Raw genomic sequence first — 23788 nt, forward strand, 5'->3', positions numbered from 1 at the left:
TCTTCTACTGAATTACAGCTATTTTCAAAAGTACCAACTACTCCAATAATTTGCAAACAATTATTTCCACAGCTTACTTTATCAACTCTTACTTTGAGTTGCCAATTGATGTTTGATTTAGTTACCAGCATTTATTTGATTGTTTCAAAATTACCTATTGTTCCAATAATTTACTAACATTTATGGTAATTTATCAACCCCAAAAAAGGTAATAACTCCTATAAGAAAATATCGGCTCTTATTTGAGTTTGCTACCATCTTTTCTTTGATTGTAATGCACAAAATGTTTCAATAGTTTATTAATGTTAATTTGGAGAGCCTACTGACAAGTTAAATTACTATTATTATATGAAATTGCCAACTTTTTTTCAAAATTATCAACTACATTCACGTAATTTATCAACATTTTTTTGCAGAACTTAAGTTACCAACTCTTCATGAAATTTCCAACTCTTATTTAAGTAACTTACTGGCTTTATATGATTGTTTTAAAAGTATCAACTGTTCCAATAATTTACCACATTTGTTTGGGGAGATTTCCAACTTGTTAAAGATACGATCGAATAAACATTAGAAAAGGGACTCAAAGTAATTTCAAAATAATTAAATAAACGTTGGTAACTAAAGGTAAATGATTGTTAATAAAGCTAATACTAGGTAGTGACTTTGTCCGTGAAGGGTTGGTAAATCACTCAGACTAAATTGGGACTTTATTATAAGACTTAGTAACTTTTACTCAATGACAACTTTAGTAAATAAATATTGGTAAGGCCTAGAGGGGGGTTGCTACCGCTAGTTGCCAAGAGAGTGTAACTTTAGCAAAGGATCGCAAACCTTCGAGTCATAAGTGGTGCGGAATAGTTATGCATCAATCCGAACATTTCACAGTAGGTGGAGACCTTTATGGTAACGACTAGTTGCTCCTCCCTGTGCTTTTATGGTAAGAGTTGGTAATTTTCTACGAAAGCTTGTAACTATATGCATTGGAAAGCTACACAAGTTAATAGTGATATTTTATAGTAATAATAGATAATTCAAAAGTTAATTAAATATCGATACCATAACTATTGGTAACTAAACAACACGTAACTAGTTAAATAACTCTTTGTATTTCTATAATAATTGTTGGTAAACTAACATGTTATCGATTGAAGAAGTTGCCCGTCAGTCTATAGAAATCTTTTCAACTCGTAACATTGGTGAAGCCAATGCACCGCTAACCTTTAGAGCCCAATGCGAGCGGTTGCGCCATCCTAGTGTAAAGACAGACGTCTGGCCAAATTATCACCTTTACTAACAAGACTCAAACTTTTGGGTGGCTTCCCCCGTCAAGTTGTTCCTCTTTGCGGTTGTTTGCTCCGCCGTTGCTTCTTAGCGGAGAAAGAAGAATAAAGTGCGTGTCCAGATTGATTAGTGTACGATGATGTCCACAGGAGGAAAAGTTCTTCCCTCCAGCGGCAAGGCATGTACCAAAAGGTTCTAGCAAGGTAAAAAGATTCATACAGGAAGGACGAGCGTCCAGTCCCAGCAGAACCAAAGGTGCCAGCAACAAGTGAAGCTTAATCAACAAAGGATTCGGATTCTTAACTGAAGAGACACTTCAGTGGCTTCACTCTCTGCGCGGTGGTCCAAAACCATTGAAAATTCAATCCTCTAGAGACTCCAGATGAAACCCATCTGCTACCACGAGAGATCAGCAGGGACTAAGGGCAGCATAGAATGCCATGGTTCACTCAAATTTCTATTACGACTTCTAAAATTCGTTTACAAGTTGTCTCGTACAATACATTGAAATGCAAAAACTCCTTTTAGATGCCTTGACAACATCGGCAATACAATAGCCAACAAAATTTCGTAACGATGATAACAAAAATAATGACAAGATTATTCTGACTATAACTTCCTCAGAACCCGACGGCATGCGAGCTGAATCTTGCATAGCAAAAAAAATTGCCGAATTGAGAAGCATAAGCGTACTGATGGGTACTATCAGTAAATTGCCGCGGTGCTTTGAATTTTTGAAAACATCATAGCACAGCTGTAATCTGACCTTTAGAGAAAACTCCTTTGCCCAAATGGTCTGCCCTCTGAACTTAATCAGCAACTTTCGGCTTTGCCTTCTGCTTTTTTGTTTCAAGAGATCCCAGGCCTCGGCCCAATCCAACTGGCGGCTGAACTTCTACAGACGGTACTTGGTCATTCTTATCTTCAGAGCCATTTTGAGAATGGCCATTGACTTCCTTCTTCGACCCATCAGTTTCCTCACTATTGACAACTTCAGGGGTCATTCCTGAATTGATGATATTGAGAAGCTGCGTAAGGGGTTGCAAAGCTTGGACAGGAACACCATGTGGACGTATCAAGAGACCCCTAGCCGCAGCCTTTTTCCTTACTTCAGCTGCTGCTCGTGCTGCCCTTTCATCAACCCCTCTTCCTCGTGGAAGAGTTTCGCCAATAATGGCAGCATTAATTGACTGATTAACAGACGTACTGGAACTTGCAGATCCCCCAGATGCAGCAGCAGCTTGAAATGCATGCATCAAGTCTGGATGAGCCTGTTGAGCAAAAAGAGAACCATTACACACACACAGATGGTTGATTGAATCACAAAATTCATAAAAGGAGCCAAATATTGCAGGGAGGCAGAACATCATTGTCCAAATGGGACCTCGACAACCTTTTAGCAAGACAGATGGACCTTTGCCTTTCAGCAAACCAGCATGGCTAATGTTTTATCTACAAAGCTCTGGCGGAGAGTATAAGTCGCATGAAATGTAACTTTTGGTGGATATGTTCAAAGATATTGCCTTTTCCAAATTCTTTATCCTTCATATGTTCGAGATTATGCCACTACCATTAACATATCTCATAGCTTGAAACAATCTAGCCAAGCACAAACTGAAAAGTCATCGAAAAGTACCTTCAAAATATTAATAGCCTTTTGAGCAGAAGCTGCATTCACAGCTTGGCCCTTCTGCTTTTGTGCATTCATCTGCCCACATAGCATTGACAGAGAAAAGTGATGAGTTTACTAGAACAGAAAAATAAGAATGAACTGTCCAAAAGTAAATACTATGTCAACCAACTATATCATCTGTTTACCTGAAGTTCACGCATTTTGAATGTCTTCATCCAGTTCTGCGAGTCACGGGTCCGTGAATCGTCCTCACCAAGTTGCTTAACAAGTATGTCATAAGTTTTCTTCTCATGCTGGCATAATAAGGCAACATTAGTCATCTGTTATAGCACATCATTGACGGACTAATTGCTTGAAGCGCATACACACCTGATGAGAGAGCTTAAAGGCACCCATACAATTGAATGCAATTGCAAGTGCATGATAGCACACGGCAGTTTGAATATGCTCCTCCCCCAGAAGCCTCTCATTCTTTTTCAATGCCTCCTGCAGATAACGAAGAGCTGTATCCATCTTTCCCATATCCTGGTACATCATTGCAACATTTATGAATGTTGCAGCAACATCTGGATGATCAGGGCCTGATGACAAACTAAGTAGGAGTAATGCCCGTGCCATATGCTTTAGAGCAAGTTCTGTTTGATTAAGTCCATGGTAGAAAAGAGCCATATTTCCATAGCTGCAACCAGGAATTATTGCAAAGATTTATACCCACAATAACAACAGCGAGAGAACCGGGGGAGGGTGGATTTTGAAAATCAGCATAAATCAAGTAAAAATCAACATGCATAAACTTTCAAACATCCAAGGAAAGAAGGCCTACACCCTACACCAACAATTGACAAGATAGACTTGATAATCATATCCAAGCACCAATTTATTTATGAAACAGAAGGAAGAGGCCGGGGGAGGGGGAAAAGAACAGTGCCTGTGGGCAGTGTCAGGATGATCCAAACCCAGGCATCGTTCGTTTATAATCAATTCCTTGTGCTGCTGCATTATGGCCCCTGCCATGTCTCCTGCATGATACAAAACCATCGCAAGGTACCTGGAAAGTCGAATTAATAAAGTTACACACATTACTTGCTTTATAACCAGAAAATAGAGACAAATACAAAGTCATTGCAGTCAAGAATTAAAGCTCCAGCTTATATCCGACATTACAGCAAAAATTGTTAGTTCCCACGTGGTTCATGGCAATAAAGTAATCAAAATTATAACTGCAACTTCATGAGAGGTTCAAGTTATGATATGTACCTACAGCAATTAGCTACCTCTCGATGCATTGGACCTGTTACCTGCAATACATTAATTGAAAGATGTAACAACGATGATGAACAACATCCACAAGGCAATTTTAATGGACGGAAACAATATGTACCTGCTGAAGCATTGAAAATGCCTCCGAAAACAATGTGTATGCTTCACTAAGCATTCCCTGAAACAGAAGGGCCACAGGACTTAATAGAGTCTTAGACATATGGGAAGGAAAAATTGATCAAGGGATTAAATTTTATTGTTTTCAAAAGTAGGCAAAGTAAATAAAGAAAAGTCGGCAAACCCGGACAATTGGTTACGCATACTTACAGATGGAAAAAGGTATATGTATCTGATCTACCTGATTTATTTCATTTCTAATTAAGCAGAAATTCACTAACCAATACCACAAACTCTCTACAGAATAAAACCTACCACCATATCACTTTTACATGAACTTTTAAAACCCCAAATTCGAAAAAACAGAAAATTGAACAAACACATAAAGAGCTATTACTTCTGCCAGTTGGACTTTCCCGAGTTCCACAAGATCCTTTGCTTCTGTACACACGGGAATTGAATGCTTCACTACAGGTTGGATATCCAAGATATCAGATGTTTGGAATGGTAGTGGAGCACCGAAATCATACTTGCGAGCAGCAATAGATATGCCGACCTATTGTGAAGACATACAAAAAAGTGTCATGATACATTAAACAAATTCACCTTGGCATCCCATAAATATTAAATATCACCACAAGATATATGACAATTTTCCCTGTCCAACAACCTTCACAATCCAGAAAATATCTAATCAAACACAGATTCACGTCATGGAAACTCAAATAAATAAAACAAAATGCAAATTCAACTAAACCTTATGGCAGAAGTTGCGCAAAACTGCAACTTTCTTCACACGTTGTCTTGCATCCTCCGGCAACTCAAACTATAAAACAGAGACACATGGTAGGACAAGTTGGTGGATAAGAGCACAAAAGTCAAGAACATGAAAATTTTCTGGCATAGCACCACTAGGCCAATTCGTTGTTCCTTGGAGAAAATGCAAACTTATAGGGGATGAGAAACAGATCTAAGTTGTAAACTATGTTTAGCTTAGGCTTGTTCAGGTCCTGAGGATTCTATGCACTTTCAACATCATATCATCACACAAATGGTTACTACCAGGCTAAAGCATTTCAGCATTAAAAGTTTTTTTTTATTTATTTTTTTTATGTAGCTTGATTCAGCGAAGATAAGATCAACCAACTGGTGGTTTAGTCTTACACATGCCTGCAGCTTTATGCACCGCATCCAGATTAATTCCTGAAGCTCTACCTTTGGGGGTTCACTCAAGGACGTAGAACTTACCTGATATTTGAGCTTCGCGAATTCTTTAATGTCAGACCATAGGGTGTCTGAACTAATATTCATACATGAAGATTGAATCTTCTTCAGAGAAGCTCTGCTTTTCCATCTAGCTTGCCCTCTTGAAGACTTGCCCGAAGATTGGTGGCCACCTTGGTCCTGATGACAATCGACAGTATATATATAATGACCTGATTTCCCTGGATGCTAAACTAAGCTATTGCTTTAGACGTGACTAGCTTAAACTTCTCAAGCAAAAATATCCAGCAATTTCTCTGTTAAGAAGACGCTTCCCCTTTCCTAACATACTATTACACTAACACAGCTAACTGCCTGCAATATCACCACTAATGAAAGAATGGCAAACTATCGAGAATTATATTGTACCTTCTTTTGGATCCTAGACTGCACATTGTTACCCATCCCTTTCAGATTAACGGCTTGACTCTGTCCAAAGAAGCAATTGAAGAAATGTGATACTGCAGGACCAATATCATGATCTTCCGTATCCCTCAAACTATCCTGCAAAATCAATAAAGAACAATAAGATTGGTCTCCGTAACCATAGCATATCATGTAATACAGGCTCAAGGAACTAAACAACAATTCTCAGCTTCATCGTACGAAATTAAAAAGACAAATTTAAGATTCAACATTCAGAGTCTAAACCAAAGAAACTAAATGCTTCACTACTTGCATGCATGCAAATAACTCAAAGTATGCTTGCAGATATCAAGTATTCACACCAAAGAAAGCCATAAGCCTATTAGCAGCTCTGGCTTGAAGAGTTTCTGCTACGATATATGTCACCTGAACTTGGTAATCCATGCATGGATCTGCCAACATTCTCAACATGCATTTAATTTGGGTGTTTACTCCTAGTACAAGATTTTCCAGGTAAAATGTGATGCATCATTTTCTCAACGTAAATGTAGGTAAAATTAACCAAAAAAAAAACTTTAGCAGCAATAAGCCAACAATCACAATATCCAACAGCACTAAACCAAAGCAGCTTTATTTCTTGGTTATGTTCTTCACCAAGAATTTAGAAATCTACCAAAGATAACTTGACAATCCAGACTGACCTTCAGCAGGTGCTTTGCTGACCTAACCATAATTTCATTAGAACATAGATCCCAAAGATGTGGCAAATGTTTGGTCCCATCCGCCACCTGTCATTAAAATGCAGTTTGCAAAATTCAAGAGTAAATTAATAAAGAATATAACACTCAACTTCTATGAATTCTTCATTAAGTTCAATTTTTTTTGTTCAAGCCTGACTTTAAAGCTTTAGATAAGCTTAAACTTCTATCTTATAAAGTCACCTTTCCAATATAACGAACATTGATTCCATGGGCATGGAGGGCTTCAGTTAATGTCTGGCCATCCATGGGAGAAACTTCAAGGGAGCAAAGATCTTGTATAAACTTTGGCAGCACAACTTCTTTTAGATACAAACTAACTTTCTTCACATTTTCTTCATCTGCTGCTATTTCCTAATAAAGACAGGCCGTGATAAAGGCATAAGAAGTTTTGACTTTTGAGTACATAAGAACAAAGCGCAAGATACCAAACTTGCCTCTTCATTCCCAGCCAACTTAAATTCAGTTAAAACATTAGGGTTGAAAAGTATTTCATCATTAGATTCAGAGATTTCAGCAGATGCAGGAGGACATTGTTGCACAGCATCAGTCCCCTCTTCTCTGATGTCCTGCAAGATGCAGCGATCATTTTAGTAAGAAGGTAAAACGGGGGCAAATTCTTATGTGTACACACAGCGGGAACAATTCAGTTTTCATGCCATGTAGGATGACTTTGGCCCTTTTTCAATCTTCAATAGATGAAATGAAATAAAATAAAATAAAGCGTACTTTTGTTGAAGCAAAATGGCACATCTAATACATTAAGTCAGGGAAATACTGTACCCAAACACAAAGGAAAATAAATAAGAGATTGCGCATGAGGGCGTAGATAGACAAAGATTAAGCTCAGAATAGAGTTATGTATTCATATTTTTAGCTATGAAATGGAAATTCCAGTCCCTCAAAGACTATTTGAGTCTTTCCAGACAGATAATTGATCTCCGCTGATTGCTAGATCATTTCAAGCACCTTAAAGAGTTCCAACACTGAATATGGGAATGGCACAACCTACTTGACTTCGGCCAATAGAAAACACATAAACTTCTGCATCTACTCAGAATGACCGATTTTCTCTCTTTTGACGAAGAACACCAATCACCTAGAACAATGCTGGGTTTTCAGATTATGCCAAGTTCTTGTTCAAACAAGCTGTACAGACAAAGACAGTTATACGTACTAATCAACTCTTTCTTAGAGCCGCAAAAAAACATATGACGCCATGAATCAACCATTGCTGGGACTTGAGATTAAGTCATGCACGAAGTAACCAATACTATTCACCAATTTAAAGATGCTATAGCATATTATCTGAATGATACATACACAATGCCCTGATGTGATATTCAGGGGATATAATGCCAAGTTTACAAATGCCTGGATAGAACTAAACTATAATTGCCCAATACCAATTGAAGGGGAAAGATAAGGTAACTACCTTACTGTCGGAAAATCCTCCAACACCAGCATCAGCATTCCCAAGTCCGTTATCTCTGGCAACTCTTAAAGAATCAGTTGGTGAGTCACGGACAGTATCAGAGCTTGAACTCTGTTTCGATCTCCCTGCAGCCTGGGCCTTCTCAATAGAAAAATTTTAAGTAAGAAATCATGAAGATGGCTGAACCACTTAACTACAGTAATAGCATGAGCTACCTGGCAAAAAGCTGTGACTAATTCCTGTCTCAAAATACAAAATCGAGATCCAGGTCCAGTGTAGTTTGCATCACGAGGAGTTACTCTCATCAAGTCAAGAAGATAGTGCCTAAATCAAAACAAAAGAGTAAATGGAAAGAGGACCTTATGAGACACACACACTATAAATAACGTGCAGATAAAATGAGAAGAAATTTTCAACTGTCTTGTCTCAGTTCCCCCAACTACAGTATTTTATGCCATGTAAAAACATGTTTGACAAATGGGAATTTTAATCAATATAGCAACCGCACTTTAGCAAGATGCTGCAACCAAAATTAAATTTTAAGTTCCAATAGTGGCACAAAAATGGCAAGATGCATGCCCTACATTAGTTTAGATCCAGTCAATACATCACCATAGCCAAGCGCTATGTAACTTTACACTTGTAGTGGAATCATCCCCAAACATAAAAAATGTGCACCTCAACTGTTTAACTCTTTCTCAGTTAGTGAAATCTTCTCTTTTTTCTATCATCACGGAATCAATTCTTCTACCCATTAGAATTGTATCTCTCCAGCAGACAGTGCACACTAAACTGTTAAGCTGTTTAGCGTACCCTGAGAATAATGTGAAAGGCGCCTTAAGAACTAGTGCAAGCCAAAAGGAAAAAAATAAGCAACAATTATTGAGGAGGAAAACAGCAAGATAATGAAAATATCCAGAATGGCATGAACAATAAAAGCACATAGTTCAAACAAATTATGGGTAAAAGGTGATGTTAGACTTAAGATGATCACATATCAACCAGCAAACCAAGAAGAGGTAAGATAAGCTGCCCCAAGAGGATAACCTGTCATCGCTACCCACAATACCCTTGCATTCCACTGGTGCAGCTAATTTGAAAATGTTTCCAGAACCATCACATACAGCATGTTCCTTCAAATGAAGACGTTTTGCTGCCTCCAACACCTAAAGACAAGAATACCAGGTCATACAAGGGAGAACCACAGAAAGCTAGATTGAGAAATTTGAAGTGCAAGCTTGATTAATGAAATGCCTATCAATACATTCCCAGTTTTCCTTAACTGCGCTCGGGCGGAAGGGCTATGCAGAAGGCATCATCACAAGCAACAGATTTTGATGCTTTTGTTCATTTTGGGCTCAAACACTGCATTACAACTTATATAATTTAAGAATTGACACTCGGTCATTCATAACTGTGTCTTTTACTATAGTCAACTTAAAATGAAGTGTTGCTGAATCACTTCCCAAATTTTGTATGAGAATAGGACAATGCTATATTAAGTTGGTTAGCCCCAGACCACCCACTTCCAAAAACAAATGCCATTTCAACTGGTAGTAGAATCATTGGCTGCTTATATTTAATTCATTACGTAATTCTGCTTTAGAATTTTCATGGTCTCAACTCCTTAACAGAGTACCCAAATCCTGATTTGACAACCATCCTCGTAGAAGCGAGAAGATGATGACCAAGTCTTGTGTGTGAGTGTGTGCGAAAAACAAAATTCACATAGCAGAGAGCACTTTATATGGGTAGATGGAATAGTGTTTTAAGCAACTAAATGCTTAGCTGGCATTCCACTTCATAAGAAAAATAACTAAGCTACATTACTTGGAATTATCAGACTTTTGGCACAGAATTTATCACATTTATGCCCCAAGAAAACATTCTACTGCAGCAGTCGAGACAGAATAGCAGAACACTTATTACCAACCAGAAATAATGGTTCTTCACAATATTATTTGCTGATTAAGGAATCATCTGCATCTCTTAATGTCTTGTGTGTATATAAGACCATTCACTTGAAGAGCAGATATGCCTTCTTTCATTTCATTTCTCTCTCTACAAAGGATCCAAAATGGAGTGACACTATGGAGCATTTGACGTATGACCTCCTCTCTTCATATGCTAGAAGAACTTTCCACAAAGGTCAGGTTGATTGGTTGTGTTATTACAAAAGTCATATATGGTTCTTGTAAGAGTATGCACATATCTTGCACATAGGCTATGAATGGAATGTCCGACAAACAAAAACTACCCCTCACCTTGGAATGAAAATCTTCATTCCAGCATATCTTCTTGCCATTATCAACAGAACCATACAGAAGGGATTCGGATTTATCCCCTTGAAGGATGCCAGGCAACACACTCTACAATAAAAAGTGTAGAGAACAACTTCATAAAGCCAGAGAAAAATCGTGGACATATCTAGTAAAGGAACTATTTGAAAATTAAAAGCAGGAGAAAATCAGCATAGAGAAGAAGACAATAGAAAATGTCAATCAGGAGACAGACAAAATCACCAAGTTTTTCAACTTAGTTAACAATTACAGCAATTGGCTATCTGTAAACAAAAAAATCCACCGAGTCTTGAGGCTAACATGATGAGGCAAGCACACTAAAAAGGAAGACCGACTTAAATGTGAAAAGCAAATACAAGTAAATAGAAGCCTAGAGGAAGCATCAGGTTTTGACCGTGTTTTATCCAATGTGCAGCTTGAAATAGAGAAAAAGATCTGACACGTGATCTTTATACGTGTCACAAGTCTGTTAACCTTGTCAGGATTCAAAATTGTAAGATATTACAACAGCAAAGGAAGATACTAATATTTTACCCACCTGAGCTACCACCCTATGACCCCTATAGTCAATTATAGCCATAGCAAGATTATAAAGTCCAGGAACATCAGCTTCCTGATATGCTTTGGTGCCCTTCAAATCATTATTTGCAGATGCATATGTAGCCTGCTCGCTATCACCCATCTGGGTCTCGGCAGATAGATCAGGTTCCGACTGGATAGTAACAGCATTTCCACCAGAATTTGACTTGTTTTTTTCTCCATCGGTAACTCCAATGGATGCACTTGGTAACTCAGATGACACCTTCTCAGATAATTTGTGGCACGAATTTGTGCTCTCGCCCTTCGAAGTAGAATCAGATGCACGTTTCTTTGACAAATGGTCGAGGTCGGCATCCACAGCAAAACTGAAGAATATATTGTTGTGGACATACCTAAACGCAAACACAAATAATTTGTCAAGTAAGATGACAAAAAGGAAATAATTTTGCCAAGTGGTAAGAGCATACCAAGAAGGTATTGAAACAGGCCACAGAATCAAAAGAGGCCAAGCCTGTAGCCCTCAAACTTAAAAAAAGTAAACTAGTTTTCATCGTCGATAAAAATTTATCTCAACCAGGAGAACAATGGAAGAAATCATCAAGAGCATATAATCAGGGAAGGCTGGGAAAACCACATAGAAACTAGATAAAGAATCATAGAGATATTCTTTGAGAACGAACTCTTATATAAATAGAACAAGATCACGACCATTTCAAGAAGCACTAACATATGGAAGCACTCGGGATCTGTTGGATTGATCGGGGGTATGCATCTGCTAATGACTCCGATAGCACCATTTACCGCTGCATCTACAAAGTCAGAAGTCACCTTGTAGAGAGCCCTATCCCGCAGAATCCTGCAAGGAAGTACATTCATTACCAGCAATTCATTAAAAAGGGGAAGAGAGATTGGACATGCTTAAATAAGCATCAAATTGAATTGTTTTTTATTCAGACAAAATCTGTAGCATGTAATTCGGTGTACCTTTCATGAGGAGTTGTATGGGGAAATTCCCTACAAGACTGCAACTCCTCGTTCCAATCTCTCTGCATGCCAATCAGCTCACTACCATAAGAAAGAGTTAGTGCATCCTCAGCTCTGGCTGCATCACGTCTATGATCTGATGACAGAAGTGATCAAATATGAATTAGTAGGAGATGTGGCATCAGCCAGCTTCAAGCACTTTTTTCTTAAGAAAAAAAAAATGAATTGCACCTATAATACCAACTCTTTCCACATAGCCCAAGCCCAAAAGGAGCATTCAAGGTGGTAACCATTTAGAGGTGGTCTTACTTGTGAACCACATCACAAGAAATCATCCACCAATGTGGGATCTGAAGCGTTACAAATTCTCCCACTTAAGACACCGAAATCCTCGTCGGTGCCAGCCCATATAGCCCAACATTATACCCCTCTTTAAATGTGTGATTAGGTCCATTTCTCCTCTTTGCCATCCTAGAAGCATACCAAGAGTCACACCTTATGCAAGTCCTCTCATCCCGAATATCCTTCCCCACTCTCATTTATTGACTGAAGCCTGGTCTATCCGTGACCATACATCTACTAAAAGGAGGTCCTACTCTAATACCATTCATATCACATGGCCAAACCCCCAAAAAGAGTACTCACTGAGATAACCATTTGGGGGTGGGTCTTCCTTATGAATCATTCCACAATGCCTCTCCCAGCCAATATGTAACGTGAACTAGTATAGCATTCTCTAATAGCAATTTCTGGCTATTCTACTGGAACTTCTTTACTAAACGTGGATAAATCAAAGTTCCCCCAAAGAATTTTCAACAAAAAATTCATCATCTATCCATAATCAGGCAATCCAGTTAATACGGCTCTATTTATTGATAGCTGAAAGGTCTTTATTTTTCAACAAAACTATAATTCTCAATTTTGACACCAGAACTTTCACATGATGAATTCAAGAACTCAAACTCACAAACTGTGTGCAGTTTAGTCCACTGTGTCCATTATCTCCAGCAATTGACTCCGCATTAAAATTCCTCAAACAGATGCAGTTTCTCCATAGTCCTAAAACTTTCCCTCTCCTTTAAGTTAAATGATAATACACCACAAGAAGACGTCAAAAATTACAAAAGTTTTGCTCCCCCAAAACAGAATCTTTAACATATTGATCAAACCAAAAAGTCAAAAGCTGGCATATATCATATAAAAATCAGGTGCAATATAAAACTTCAATATGTACAGAACAGATTAAAAAGTTTGAGACGGCAGAGCCAGAAAATGAGCAAGAAGGTCAGGAAGCAGTTAATTCTGCTGGCTTAATCGAAAGTTAAAAAGTTATATCCATTAGGCTAACAAAAAGGCAAAAGGAATGCAAATTATCCTGAGTGCTAACAACTATGCCATGCTTTACTGTACCACAACTGAGAATCCTTGACGATAATGCACTTGTTTTACACATATTGTTGAAAGAATGAACAGTTCAGACAATAAACAACATACTGTTCTTACCCTCAAGACATCTCCATCTATCACCTAGGCATGATATTGTTAAGTTAATCGTCTCAGCATTTATATCACAAGCTTGAAGGATATCGATTGATTCACACTGAAAAATAAGAAATTATCGAACGACACAGCTATGCAACCATGAAGATAAATTCTCCTACTATAGAGTCTGACGCACCAGGAACCGGGTATACCCCAAGCCATGAATTTGGAGGTAATAATGATTGAACGTTCTCGAACGGATGAGCAGAAGCCTTTCGTTCCAAAATCTCACGGAAAGCTTGAACACAATAACACAGAAAGTCTATGTTAAAGCCAATTATTGTACAGCAGCATACTAAGCAAAACCACACATACGGTACCTTTTTTGAATTTAGAGCTAATCTTTTGCAGGAGTCCAATAAGGGTGGTTGACTCAACGGTAGCTTTACTTGGCTTTGGATCAAGAATATTCCCTGAGCTTGAATTGACGTAAAATGTTTTTGTCGTTCCAGTGATACAAAATTTATTACCTTCCAAAGTCACTACATCTAAATAAATCAGATCACCCACAAGCCTGGAAATAAGAAAAAGCCGAAAGTTCAACAAAAAAACTCAAAGAACAAAGAGGAATAGACACAAAAATGCAAAGAAGCTCCTACCTCCTATAACTTGGAGGAGGATTAAAGGATGAAAAGACGATGCTCTCCACACATTTTATCTCCCTTGAAGAAGGTAATATCAAGTTTCTTAGGGCTCCAGGAACATCCTCCATAAGACCCAGACCATCAAGCTCTGGAACTTCAATTTTTGGAGTATCTGAAACAAAATGAATTGGAAATGGAAAGTTTTAGTATAGAATGCACAGGCACAATAATAAAATATCGTTACAAAGGACATCAGTTGTGTACAGCCACACCTTTGGCTCCCAACCCCTTGTTTTGAGTTGTCTCATACTGCAAAGCAAGGGATGTCGACAGTGAGGCATGAAGTGTGGATAGGGACAGCAAATCTCTCGTGCGATGAACATGAGCCCTGATTGATCTGTCTTCGTATAATGCTGCCAAAAAAAAAAATCAGCATTACTTAGCAGAAAAATGATCTGACTGCTGTAATAATTTGTCCTTTAACTTTGAACCCTACCAGCAACCATTTCCAAGGAGCAATTGCTGGTGGTAATATCAGCTACTTCGGAAATTTCATTATAGTCCTCCAGGCAGTGAGTCAACCCATCCTTTGTGTGCAACAGTAGGTCATAGCATGTATAGAAACATGTTTCAGGAGCATCAAGAAGAAATTGCCTAATATCCATCACTGAATCTCCTGGATTCAACTGCAAATGGGAACAGTACATAGTACATTAATCTAGAAGCACAATAAAAAATGTCAGATTGCTGACCCCATTTCCTGTTGTTAACTAGGTGTGGTATTTAAGACATGGAGACTAATACATTCTCAACGCGAAAGCACAATCATCTTGAGCAGTAATATCTCAGCAAATAAGTGGGCACAGAAAAAAAAAATCCCAAATAGCTGACACCTTTTAACATTAACTGACTACAATGATTAAGATGCCAAGACCAATTTTAGACTAATTATGTGAGCAAAATTATCATGACCAAGGTAATATCTCAGCGGCTAAGTGAACAATCAGACAACCATATTTCTATATCAAAAGAGCAAGAGCAATCAAGGGAGTGTACTTGTAGCTCAAGCTTCTCGCCACTTTGTGTCTTGACAGGAACTGGATAGAGATGAAGGTCTCCTGCAACCGCAGAGTTGAAGCAATTACAATACAATACATATTAGTGCATGCAACAATAGAATTCTCAAAACTCGCAAAACCAAATGAAGCTTTGACCCAGCCAATGCATCTATTTTAACTCAACACTGAATGGGAATTGAAATCGAAGCCTCCTCGTCCAAAAACATTTGAAAGAAGTAAGCTGCTGCCATCACTTACTTCCTATTACATGTCTAGGAGATATGATCATAAACAAGATATAGGACGACAGAGGAAGGAGAATAAGAGGACTGTCAGTTGCGAGAATTGACCGACAGCACTTTAGAGCAAAGAGGGATGGGGCAAACATTGCACTTCTGCATAGTAGTTAAAGCAAATATGTTCGCCACTTGGAGGACTAAGAAACCAGACTGGGCGCAGCAAAATGTTTGAATCCCAGTAAATTTATCCGGAAAAGTTCAAAATAGCATCTACAGAAGAGTCGCCGGCGCAAACTTTTCGGAAAAAAGAAAAAAAAAAAAAAAAAAGGGGAAGAAGGATGCAGAAGATGGACGTGTCAAGTGTGGCGGCAAAATGAGAAATCAAAAGAGCAAGATATTATCTAGGATGACAAATTAACAGTCAATTGCTGGGCATAGCCGCATAAGTATGTCCTCTCGACATCCTCATATGAAAGAGCAGGAACGTGGAAAACATTAGCAAAGCAATGTCTACCTTGTTTCGACTGGCTTGCTGCATCCGCAGTTTCAGATTCCTTCAACTCAGGTCCAGCCCCACCCAGTTCTCCAACAGCCGGAACTCCATTAGCATCAGCTACGATGGAGTCGGAGGGGCTCGCAATCTCCTTCGCGGCGGCGGCATCCGAGGAGGGCGGTCCCTCGGCAGAATTCGCGGCAGCGTGAGAGACTCTCCGATGTTTGCCTTTGTTAGACTTCCCCGCCATTTTGCCACCCGAGTGCAGAACCTAAGTCAATCGAAACGGCCCGAAAATCAGCGAGGCATTCTTGCTCGAAAGAATTCAAACAGGAGCAGAGCAGCATAAGTCCATATAAAATTCGAAAGAGGAGGAATACGTGGCGGAGAACAGAAGCAGACGGAGGAGAACGTTGCGAAGAAGAAGAGGAAGAAGAAGGGAGCGCGACGTGTGATTGAAGCGGCGGGGAGACAGACCGGGAATGCAAAATTGGAACGGGAGGGAGGAAAACCAGCGACCACAGCTCAAGAGAATCCAATCGAGAGAAGAAGCGAGAGGCTACAACGAAGAAAAGGGGAAGAGACCCAGGTGGTGGAGGGGGACAGAGAGAAAAGCGAGCTCGACAAGTGATGGAAGGCGGGGGGCGAGGATTACGCAGCGGCGAGCACGTATCAAAGTTGCAGAGAACCCGTTACATTAACATTACAGAACACGCGCGCGCACAAATGATTGACGACAAGGAGGAGGCCGTTCGTGTATTTGTATTGATTGTGAACAGCGTGAGCCAGCGAGGGAGGGAGGGAGGGAGGAAGCGGGCGAGCTAAGAGAGCACTTACCAGAGAGAGAGAGAGAGAGGGAGAGAGAGAGGGGGAGGTCCGTCGGAGAAACTCAAGAGAACATGGGGGGAAGGGGCGCGGAGGAGACGGAGGAGGAGGAGGAGGGTTTATGAGAAATGGCTATGAGAATGAGAGAGAGAGAGAGAGAGAGAGAGAGAGAGGCGGCGACTTCTGACGCCCTTCCTGATGTTGTTGTTGGTGTGGGTGTGTGCGTGTGGCGCTGTAAATAGTTTTTGCAGAAAAAGAAAAGGCAAAGCGCCGCAGCACTCTCCCCACTCCCCCGGTCTCTTCCCTTCTCTTCTCTTCGGTTTTGGAAGGGAGGAGGGGTGGGGCGGAAGAGAAAGCTATGACATTCACGAGAGCGCGCGTGCGCGGGGGCGCGATGGGCCTCTCCGTGGATTTGGGCCTGGGCCTGGGCCAAGCCCATTATATGCAGTCAGGGTCGAACGGCAAAGAGCTGCACGTGCTTTTTGTTCTGTCTTTTGTTTTGTTAGTTTTTTAGGATCAGTCACGTTTCTGTCTCCCCACGTTTCCTCGGCAAATTTTGATGCCGTGCGGGTCATTCCCTGCCCGTTCTTGATTGAGTTACGCAATTCGCATCCATAAGCTAGGATCGCTTGTTGGTACGGTCACACTACGCGTCGAACTCGAGCGGTGCGTGCATCGCTTGATAAAATTGATACAAATCCGAAGATTCACTAATTATATGTTTGCTTATTGATTAGATCACTTGCTTTTGTATATGGGGAAAACGACATAAATAGTCTCCGAACTTTGATCCAATGTACAATCTAGTCCCTAAACTTTTAATTTGTTCAATATAGTCTATTAACTTTAGCTTAATGTTCAATATGGTCCCTGAACTTTTAATTTGTTCAATGTGGTCCCTGGAATTTTGGTACATATTCAATTCAGTCCCTGAACTATATGAAAATGCTCAATGTAGTCCTTGAACTTAAATTAATGGAAGAATTATATTGAGCATTTTCATATAGTTTAGGGATTGAATTGAACATCTTCCAAAAGTTTATGGATCACATTGAATATTAAGCTAAAGTTTAGAGACTCAGACTATGTTGAACATATTAAAAGTTCTGAGACCAGATTGCACATTTTGCCAAAATTCAGGAACTGTTTGTGTCATTATCTCTTATATATGCTAGTTGTAAATATTCTTCTTTTCACTCCTGAGTTGGTCAAGACTCAAGAATCATCAAGATTTTCTCCTTGTTGTATGATCCTCATAGATTTAATGAAAGGCGTTTGATTATGTTGATTGGGAATTTTTGTTCTTGATATTGAAGTTAATATATGTGCCCTGTTAAGTTCGTTATCTGGATTAAAGCCTGTGTGGCTTCTCCCTACTGCTCCTCTCAATCTAAATGGGGACTTGGAAGGCTTCCTTATAGGTGGGAAAGGATTGAAGCAAGGTTATTAATGATGGTCAAACTTATTGGTTTGTGATTGTTATGGAGGTCTTTACTAGGTTTCTTGATATACAGCTAGGCAAGGGAAAATAAAATGTCATCTAACGTGTTTTCAAGCTCAACTTACTCACTTGAGGCATTCGATGGTTCAGATTTCATGTCCAAATTATCCTATTTGACGCTTTGATGATGTCTTCCAAACCGCATAAACCTAAATATACCCTTGTAAAATATTGGATAAGAAATTTGGTACAAAGTAAATTAACTCTGATTAGATAAATAATTTTTTTTAAATAACTATCTATGTTATCTTCCAATGGAGTGATGAAATGACGCATCCGACAAACATTAGGACGAACCCACAATTCTCGACACTCTTTGTAAATGTCTATCTGCTCTCGATTGATTCATTGAGGAATCATCAATTGTTCTCAACTCATTTTGTGTTTGCACGAGACAATTGTGATTCCGAACCTCTGGACTATTCCATTACTCGAAGTGGAAAATCAATTGAAACCAACCTTCTCACGGGCCCCTCCTCCTCCTCCTCCTCCATTCGACACAATTGACCATCATGACCGTTCACATCATCAATTTCCTTCAATTGGTCACTATTAGTTTCTCCTGATTTAATCCGTCATATGCTCCTCCTCCATTGTTGTTTTGCTACCGCCAACGACAGCGCCCACCGTACGCTTGTTGTTGCCATCGAGATGCTAAGGCTGCACATGGCAATCATTCTGTGCCCGGGAATAGATTCTGCTCAGAAATGATTCTTTTTTATTCTATGCCCAGAAACAATTTCGAAATATTTGAAAGCGTTTGGTAACTGCCCAAAATTTCTATTCTTAGAATAGAAAAAGAACATAAATGCGTTTGATAACTATACAAAATTTCATTTTATTAATAATATTTTGAATTTTTTAATATTTCTTTCTTTTTTTTCTCTTTCTTTTCCTTCTCTTCCTTGGCCAAGGCCGGTCGCCGGCGTCGACAATCGGCCACAGGCCAGGGCCGGCGAGGGCGTCGCAGCCCTCGCCGCCGCCCTCGCTGGTTGCGACGGCGAGGTTGGCCTCGCCTTGGCTGGGCGAGGCTTGGCCTCGCCATCGCCACCCAGGTCCGTCGCCTGGGTGGTGACGGCGAGGTCGGCCTTGCCTTGGCTGGGCGAGACCTCACCGTCGTGGCCGCGAGCCGCCCTTGCCGACCCTGGCTTACGGCTGGTCACCGGTGGCCAGCGATCGGCGGCCGGCGGGCGGCAGGCCGAAGAAGAAGAACAAACCAAAAAAAAGAAGAAAATGAAGAAGAATCAGAAATGGAAAAATTGTTCAAGAATCAAGAAACTACTTTTTTTTGCTTCTTGATTCTGTTCCAAAACTGATTCTGGGAACAATTTTTTGCAAAATTATGCCCAGGCACAAAAAATTTAACAAACGGATTTCTGCTCCCAAACTGATTATGAAAAGAAAATAACATAAATTTTTACTATTTGGCAAGTTGCCAAACAGGCCCTAAGAGACATGGCCAGGAGAAGCGAGGGGAAGAGGGATGGGGCCAATGATTGAAGCGCGACAAAGGGGGCTAGTGGTGTGTAGGGAGACGTGGTTAGATCCGAAGCGGTCGGCGAGGATGGTATGAGTGGAAGTTGGTAGGGTGGAGTGGGCGGCAGTGAGGAGTCGCCCATACACGGGGTAGTTCGGTTCGCTGAAGGGGCCACGAGAGAGAGAGAAACTTTCGATGGCGATTGAAATTCGAAGGATTACAAAGATTTCAGGAGTTATTAATTTTATATTAAGTGACATCAAACATAAAATGAGATTTTCTATAATCGGAACGATATTAAGATGAATTTTATTCTACCTTAACGGATCTTTTTCACATGGGCGACGGGGGTTTAACATGGAAGGAATTTTGGATGATCGTCCGTCCGTGATCCACTAACGTAAATGTGGAAAGATCTTTCACGGTGTCGTCCCTCGAAGGTGATGATGGCGTGCCGTAACGAAGGTAACGAAACGCCTCTCCCGCCATCCCCGCCCCCCGAATTTCTCTGACATATTTCATTTTATTTGGGGGGAATTTCACGCTCGCACGATACCGCCGGGCGCCCACCACTTGCCTTTGCCTTTGCCTTTATATACGTTTCTCCTTTTTCGTCTTCTCTTCCAGCTCCATCATCATCCATCATCCATCATCCCATGATCGATCGAGGATCGCGAAAATGGAAGTGCCGGTGATCGATCTGTCGCCGTACCTCGAGATCTCCCCAACCCTGAGCTCCCACCCGGACGAGATGGCGGCGCAGCTGGACCCGTCGCTGATGGGTCTGTGCGGGGAGGTGAGCCGGATCCTGAGGGACACGGGGGCTCTGGTGGTGAAGGACCCCAGGTGCTCCGCCCTCGACAACGACCGCTTCCTCGACATGATGGAGAAGTACTTCGATGCCCCTCCTCACTTCAAGCGCCTCCAAGAGCGTCCCCACCTCCATTACCAGGTCCTCTTCTTCTCTTGAGGGCCTTTCTTTCCGCTGCCGTGTCTCCTCCTCCTCCTTCGGCTTGGGGGATTGCGCCTGAGCGTGTGTCTAGAGATGGGGTTGTCTCTCGCTTAGCTCGTTGACATGGTCTTTGCCTGCATTCGGTGTAATTTAGAGTGTCGTTGCAGGCCCTGCTGTGTGGAGTTTCTTGTTCATTTGGAAGGCTCTCTGGTTTTCGCATTTGTCCCTCCTTAGCCTTCAACCTTTCTTGTTCAGCTTATTGGGTAGTACTAAAGGAAAAAGTTCAATCGAGGCAATAGTCTGGCGATCTCCGCTGCTGAGTATTCTTTGTTTAGCTATGGGTGAATTCGAGGGTGACCGATGAGCTAGTGATTCGAGTGTTTCACAATGGGAGCCCAATCCAACAGGAGACTACTCTTTCGCAGCCCGTATTTTCAAGCTGGGCTCTTTGTTGTGTTTGTTAGAGCTGATGATATGTTTTTTCACGAGAGTGCGAATATGGCAGGTTGGAGTGACCCCTGAAGGGATAGAAGTTCCCAGGAGCTTGGTCGATGAAGAAATTCAAGAGAAGTTAAAGTCAATGCCCAAGGAGGTCCAGCCGGCTACTCCAAAGGGCCCGGATCCTAAGTGGCGATACATGTGGAGAGTAGGCCCCCGGCCATCCAGCACCCGCTTCCAGGTCTTCCATCTCCGCTTTTGCTTCTTTGTATTCTCTTTTATCCCCTCTATCCCCTGATTATACATTGACCCATCTCTCGCGCAGGAACTGAATTCAGAGCCTGTCATACCCGATGGTTTTCCTGAATGGAAGGATACCATGGATGCTTGGGGTTACAAAATGATATCAGCAGTAGAGGTGATTCACCAGTACGATCCTTTATCTGCTCATACTTGTTTTCGTGCCAATCGGTTGAATATTTGTTGTCTGATGTAATCTAATATGGTGCTTAGGCCGTAGCTGAAATGGCAGCAATTGGCTTTGGCTTGCCAAAAGATGCATTCACTTCTCTGATGAAGCAGGTGATGATCATATAGCTTGCAATTTTTCTGCATGTTCTGCTCGACTTCAGCTCTGTTATCAAAATTGGAGATTGGGAATGAAAGACTTGTCTGAGTGATTTTCCTCCATCATGCTCCCTCTAGGATAATCTTGAATGCAACGTTTCCCACATTTATCATTTATTGGCAGCGTAAATTCCACATCCTGTTCTTTTTTTTTTTTTGGTAGAAGTATGAAAAAGATATCATGAAGCCATACATTGTCCCAGTTACTACGTAGTGACTTAATTAATCATTATTCTTCGACCAAAAAAAAAAATTAATCATTATTCACGTTGCTGCTCACACAGAAGACCTTTGAGACCATTGTTGATATCTTCCTGACTTCTTGCCAAACTTGCTCCCCTCTGACCAAACAGTGTCATTTTTTAAGTGCATTACCTTGATAGCTTTGTTAAAGACTTAAGAATGTGCTGTGGAAGAGATAGGCATTGCTGACTGTCTATGAGTGCACTTGTCCTAACTGGCAATCTTGATTTCTGTTGATTCCTTTTTCTATATAATGTTTCATGTGAAGTATGGTTTTCGATTTCCACAGGGACCGCATCTTCTTGCCCCAACAGGAAGTGACCTCCGCCGGTATGGGCAGGAGGGAATCGTGTTTGCTGGGTATCACTACGACCTTAATTTTCTTACTATTCATGGTAGAAGTAGATTCCCTGGCTTGAACATCTGGTTAAGGAATGGGCAAAAGGTTGAAGTGAAGGTTCCTGTAGGATGTCTTCTTATTCAGACAGGAAAGCAGGTAGGGTAATGCAAAGGCAAGCTCTGTTGTCCGCTCTGAGAGGCATTGATGTCAAAAGGAATAGTTTAGAAAAGTCTTCCCACTTATTTTCTAAGCTATCTTCGACTTTCATTTTGCTTTGTCAATATCTCAAATATTATTTCCAGGCATTCCTTGATCTGATTTACCAATTGTAATTTACATATGTTGCCTTCTTCCTGCAATGGCATTATACTGCAGATAGAGTGGCTTACTGCTGGCGATTGCATGGCTGGTATGCATGAAGTTGTTGTAACAAGTCGGACAATGGATGCTGTGGCAGCTGCATCGAAGCAAAATTGCAGCCTATGGAGAGTGTCTTCAACAGTGAGTATCAATATGGGCCACTACTGTCGGTATTTTAATATCCGTGTTAATTTTGTATGGACCTTGCAGTGCTCAATTTAAATTAAAAAACTTCGATCGAAATTATGTATACGTTGTCTGACTTATTTTATCCACCATGTGTAGCTGTTTGCTCACATAGCATCGGATGCAGTGCTGAAGCCTTTAGGCCATTTTGTGGATTCCCCACTTGCCAGCAAATATCCATCCATGTGTGCTGGAGAATTTGTCGAACAAGAACTTGCTGTGATCAACCTGAAAGGAAGTAAAGGAGAATCCTGATACTTTTGTTCCTTGGACGAGTCTAGTCATTGAATTATCGGAACAGCATAGCATGTTGAATTAATTTGAAATGTAATAAACAGTGGTCATTCTTATTATATTCCTTGTTTGCTAACTTCGGGCCAAAAGGCATCAGAACTGTGAAAAGAATCCCACTTTGATGTGGAATGGTGCTGCAAGGACCGCTCTTGCCTGTGTTTTTAGCACATTGGTCTTTCTAATTGTGACTTCAGTCAGAGGTTGACATACATTTACTTGTGATATGAGAATGCTCTCTGAAACTAATTTGATCCGGATTCTGTACAATTCTGAGCCAAAAGGCCGAGAATAGTCAACGACGGTTGATGAATTCTAGAGGGTGCTTTTGTAAAACTAAGAGCATGTGAGGTGCTCTATCATATCCAAAATGTCCATCAGGCATCAGCAAACCGCAAAGCTACTTAACAGGTTTTTTTTTTTTTTAATTGGGTGCGGGGGGTTGTGGTAAGGGGAGCTGGACTGAATTTTCTTTTTTTGTTTTTTTAGCTGTTATTTAATCTGTGCCTTAGGATCAGGACGGCATCAAAGTTAGGTGGCATGCGATTTTTCTGGATCTATCTAGTGCAGAAGAGGATAACCAAACTTGAGCACGAGTTTTCCTTTCGAAACAAAATTAAAACTTAAGATGGAGACCGACGATTGAAAGCTAACAAAGACCAAATGTTTGACAAAATAATGTCGTTTAAGAC

At 40.6% G+C, this 23788-nt stretch overlaps 2 protein-coding genes across 3 annotated transcripts; one reads left to right on the forward strand and one right to left on the reverse strand.

The window, feature by feature from the left end:
- Window positions 1-1715: 1715 nt before the first annotated feature.
- Window positions 1716-16828, reverse strand: LOC115693457 (clustered mitochondria protein). 2 transcript variants are annotated; one of them, XM_030620455.2, is made up of 29 exons: window positions 16690-16828; window positions 15878-16127; window positions 15123-15184; window positions 14563-14752; window positions 14339-14479; window positions 14082-14238; window positions 13803-13996; window positions 13619-13720; window positions 11941-12076; window positions 11684-11812; window positions 10955-11348; window positions 10381-10485; window positions 9164-9282; window positions 8332-8440; window positions 8117-8254; window positions 7119-7250; window positions 6865-7035; window positions 6625-6711; window positions 5927-6061; window positions 5543-5698; window positions 5052-5120; window positions 4692-4850; window positions 4299-4355; window positions 4175-4215; window positions 3846-3965; window positions 3287-3596; window positions 3103-3210; window positions 2921-2992; window positions 1716-2555 (listed from the first exon to the last, which is right to left on the reverse strand). In XM_030620455.2, the coding sequence occupies exons 2-29, from the start codon at window positions 16104-16106 to the stop codon at window positions 2094-2096; spliced, it is 4284 nt and encodes a 1427-aa protein (XP_030476315.2). In that variant the 5' UTR covers window positions 16107-16127; window positions 16690-16828; the 3' UTR covers window positions 1716-2093. The 2 variants fall into 2 exon arrangements, with proteins under 2 accessions (XP_030476315.2, XP_056169171.1); XM_056313196.1 differs by lacking the exon at window positions 5052-5120.
- Window positions 16829-20255: 3427 nt separating this feature from the next.
- LOC115693468 (uncharacterized) lies at window positions 20256-23175 on the forward strand. Its single transcript, XM_030620469.2, has 7 exons — window positions 20256-20611; window positions 21117-21290; window positions 21375-21467; window positions 21563-21631; window positions 22209-22415; window positions 22635-22760; window positions 22905-23175. Exons 1-7 carry the CDS (start codon window positions 20339-20341, stop codon window positions 23058-23060), a joined length of 1098 nt encoding a protein of 365 aa, XP_030476329.1. The 5' UTR covers window positions 20256-20338; the 3' UTR covers window positions 23061-23175.
- The last annotated feature ends 613 nt before the right edge of the window (window positions 23176-23788 follow it).

Source organism: Syzygium oleosum, unplaced genomic scaffold, assembly GCF_021117445.2.
Source record: "Syzygium oleosum isolate NSW1041296 unplaced genomic scaffold, Sole_v2.1 Sole_v2.07, whole genome shotgun sequence".
Taxonomy (NCBI): domain Eukaryota; kingdom Viridiplantae; phylum Streptophyta; class Magnoliopsida; order Myrtales; family Myrtaceae; genus Syzygium; species Syzygium oleosum.

What these genes read in the sequence shown, in the direction of transcription:
- LOC115693468 (XM_030620469.2), top strand. Translation starts at nt 20,339, where the DNA reads ATGGAAGTGCCGGTGATCGATCTGTCGCCGTACCTCGAGATCTCCCCA. An exon ending in TTATTCAGACAGGAAAGCAG is followed by an intron (nt 22,416 to 22,634) that starts GTAGGGTAATGC and finishes ATTATACTGCAG; the next exon opens with ATAGAGTGGCTTACTGCTGG. An exon ending in TATGGAGAGTGTCTTCAACA is followed by an intron (nt 22,761 to 22,904) that starts GTGAGTATCAAT and finishes CACCATGTGTAG; the next exon opens with CTGTTTGCTCACATAGCATC.
- LOC115693457 (XM_030620455.2), bottom strand. Translation starts at nt 16,106, where the DNA reads ATGGCGGGGAAGTCTAACAAAGGCAAACATCGGAGAGTCTCTCACGCT. An exon ending in ATGTTCGTTATATTGGAAAG is followed by an intron (nt 6,712 to 6,864) that starts GTGACTTTATAA and finishes TTTTAATGACAG; the next exon opens with GTGGCGGATGGGACCAAACA. An exon ending in CCTTTAAGCTCTCTCATCAG is followed by an intron (nt 3,211 to 3,286) that starts GTGTGTATGCGC and finishes TTATTATGCCAG; the next exon opens with CATGAGAAGAAAACTTATGA.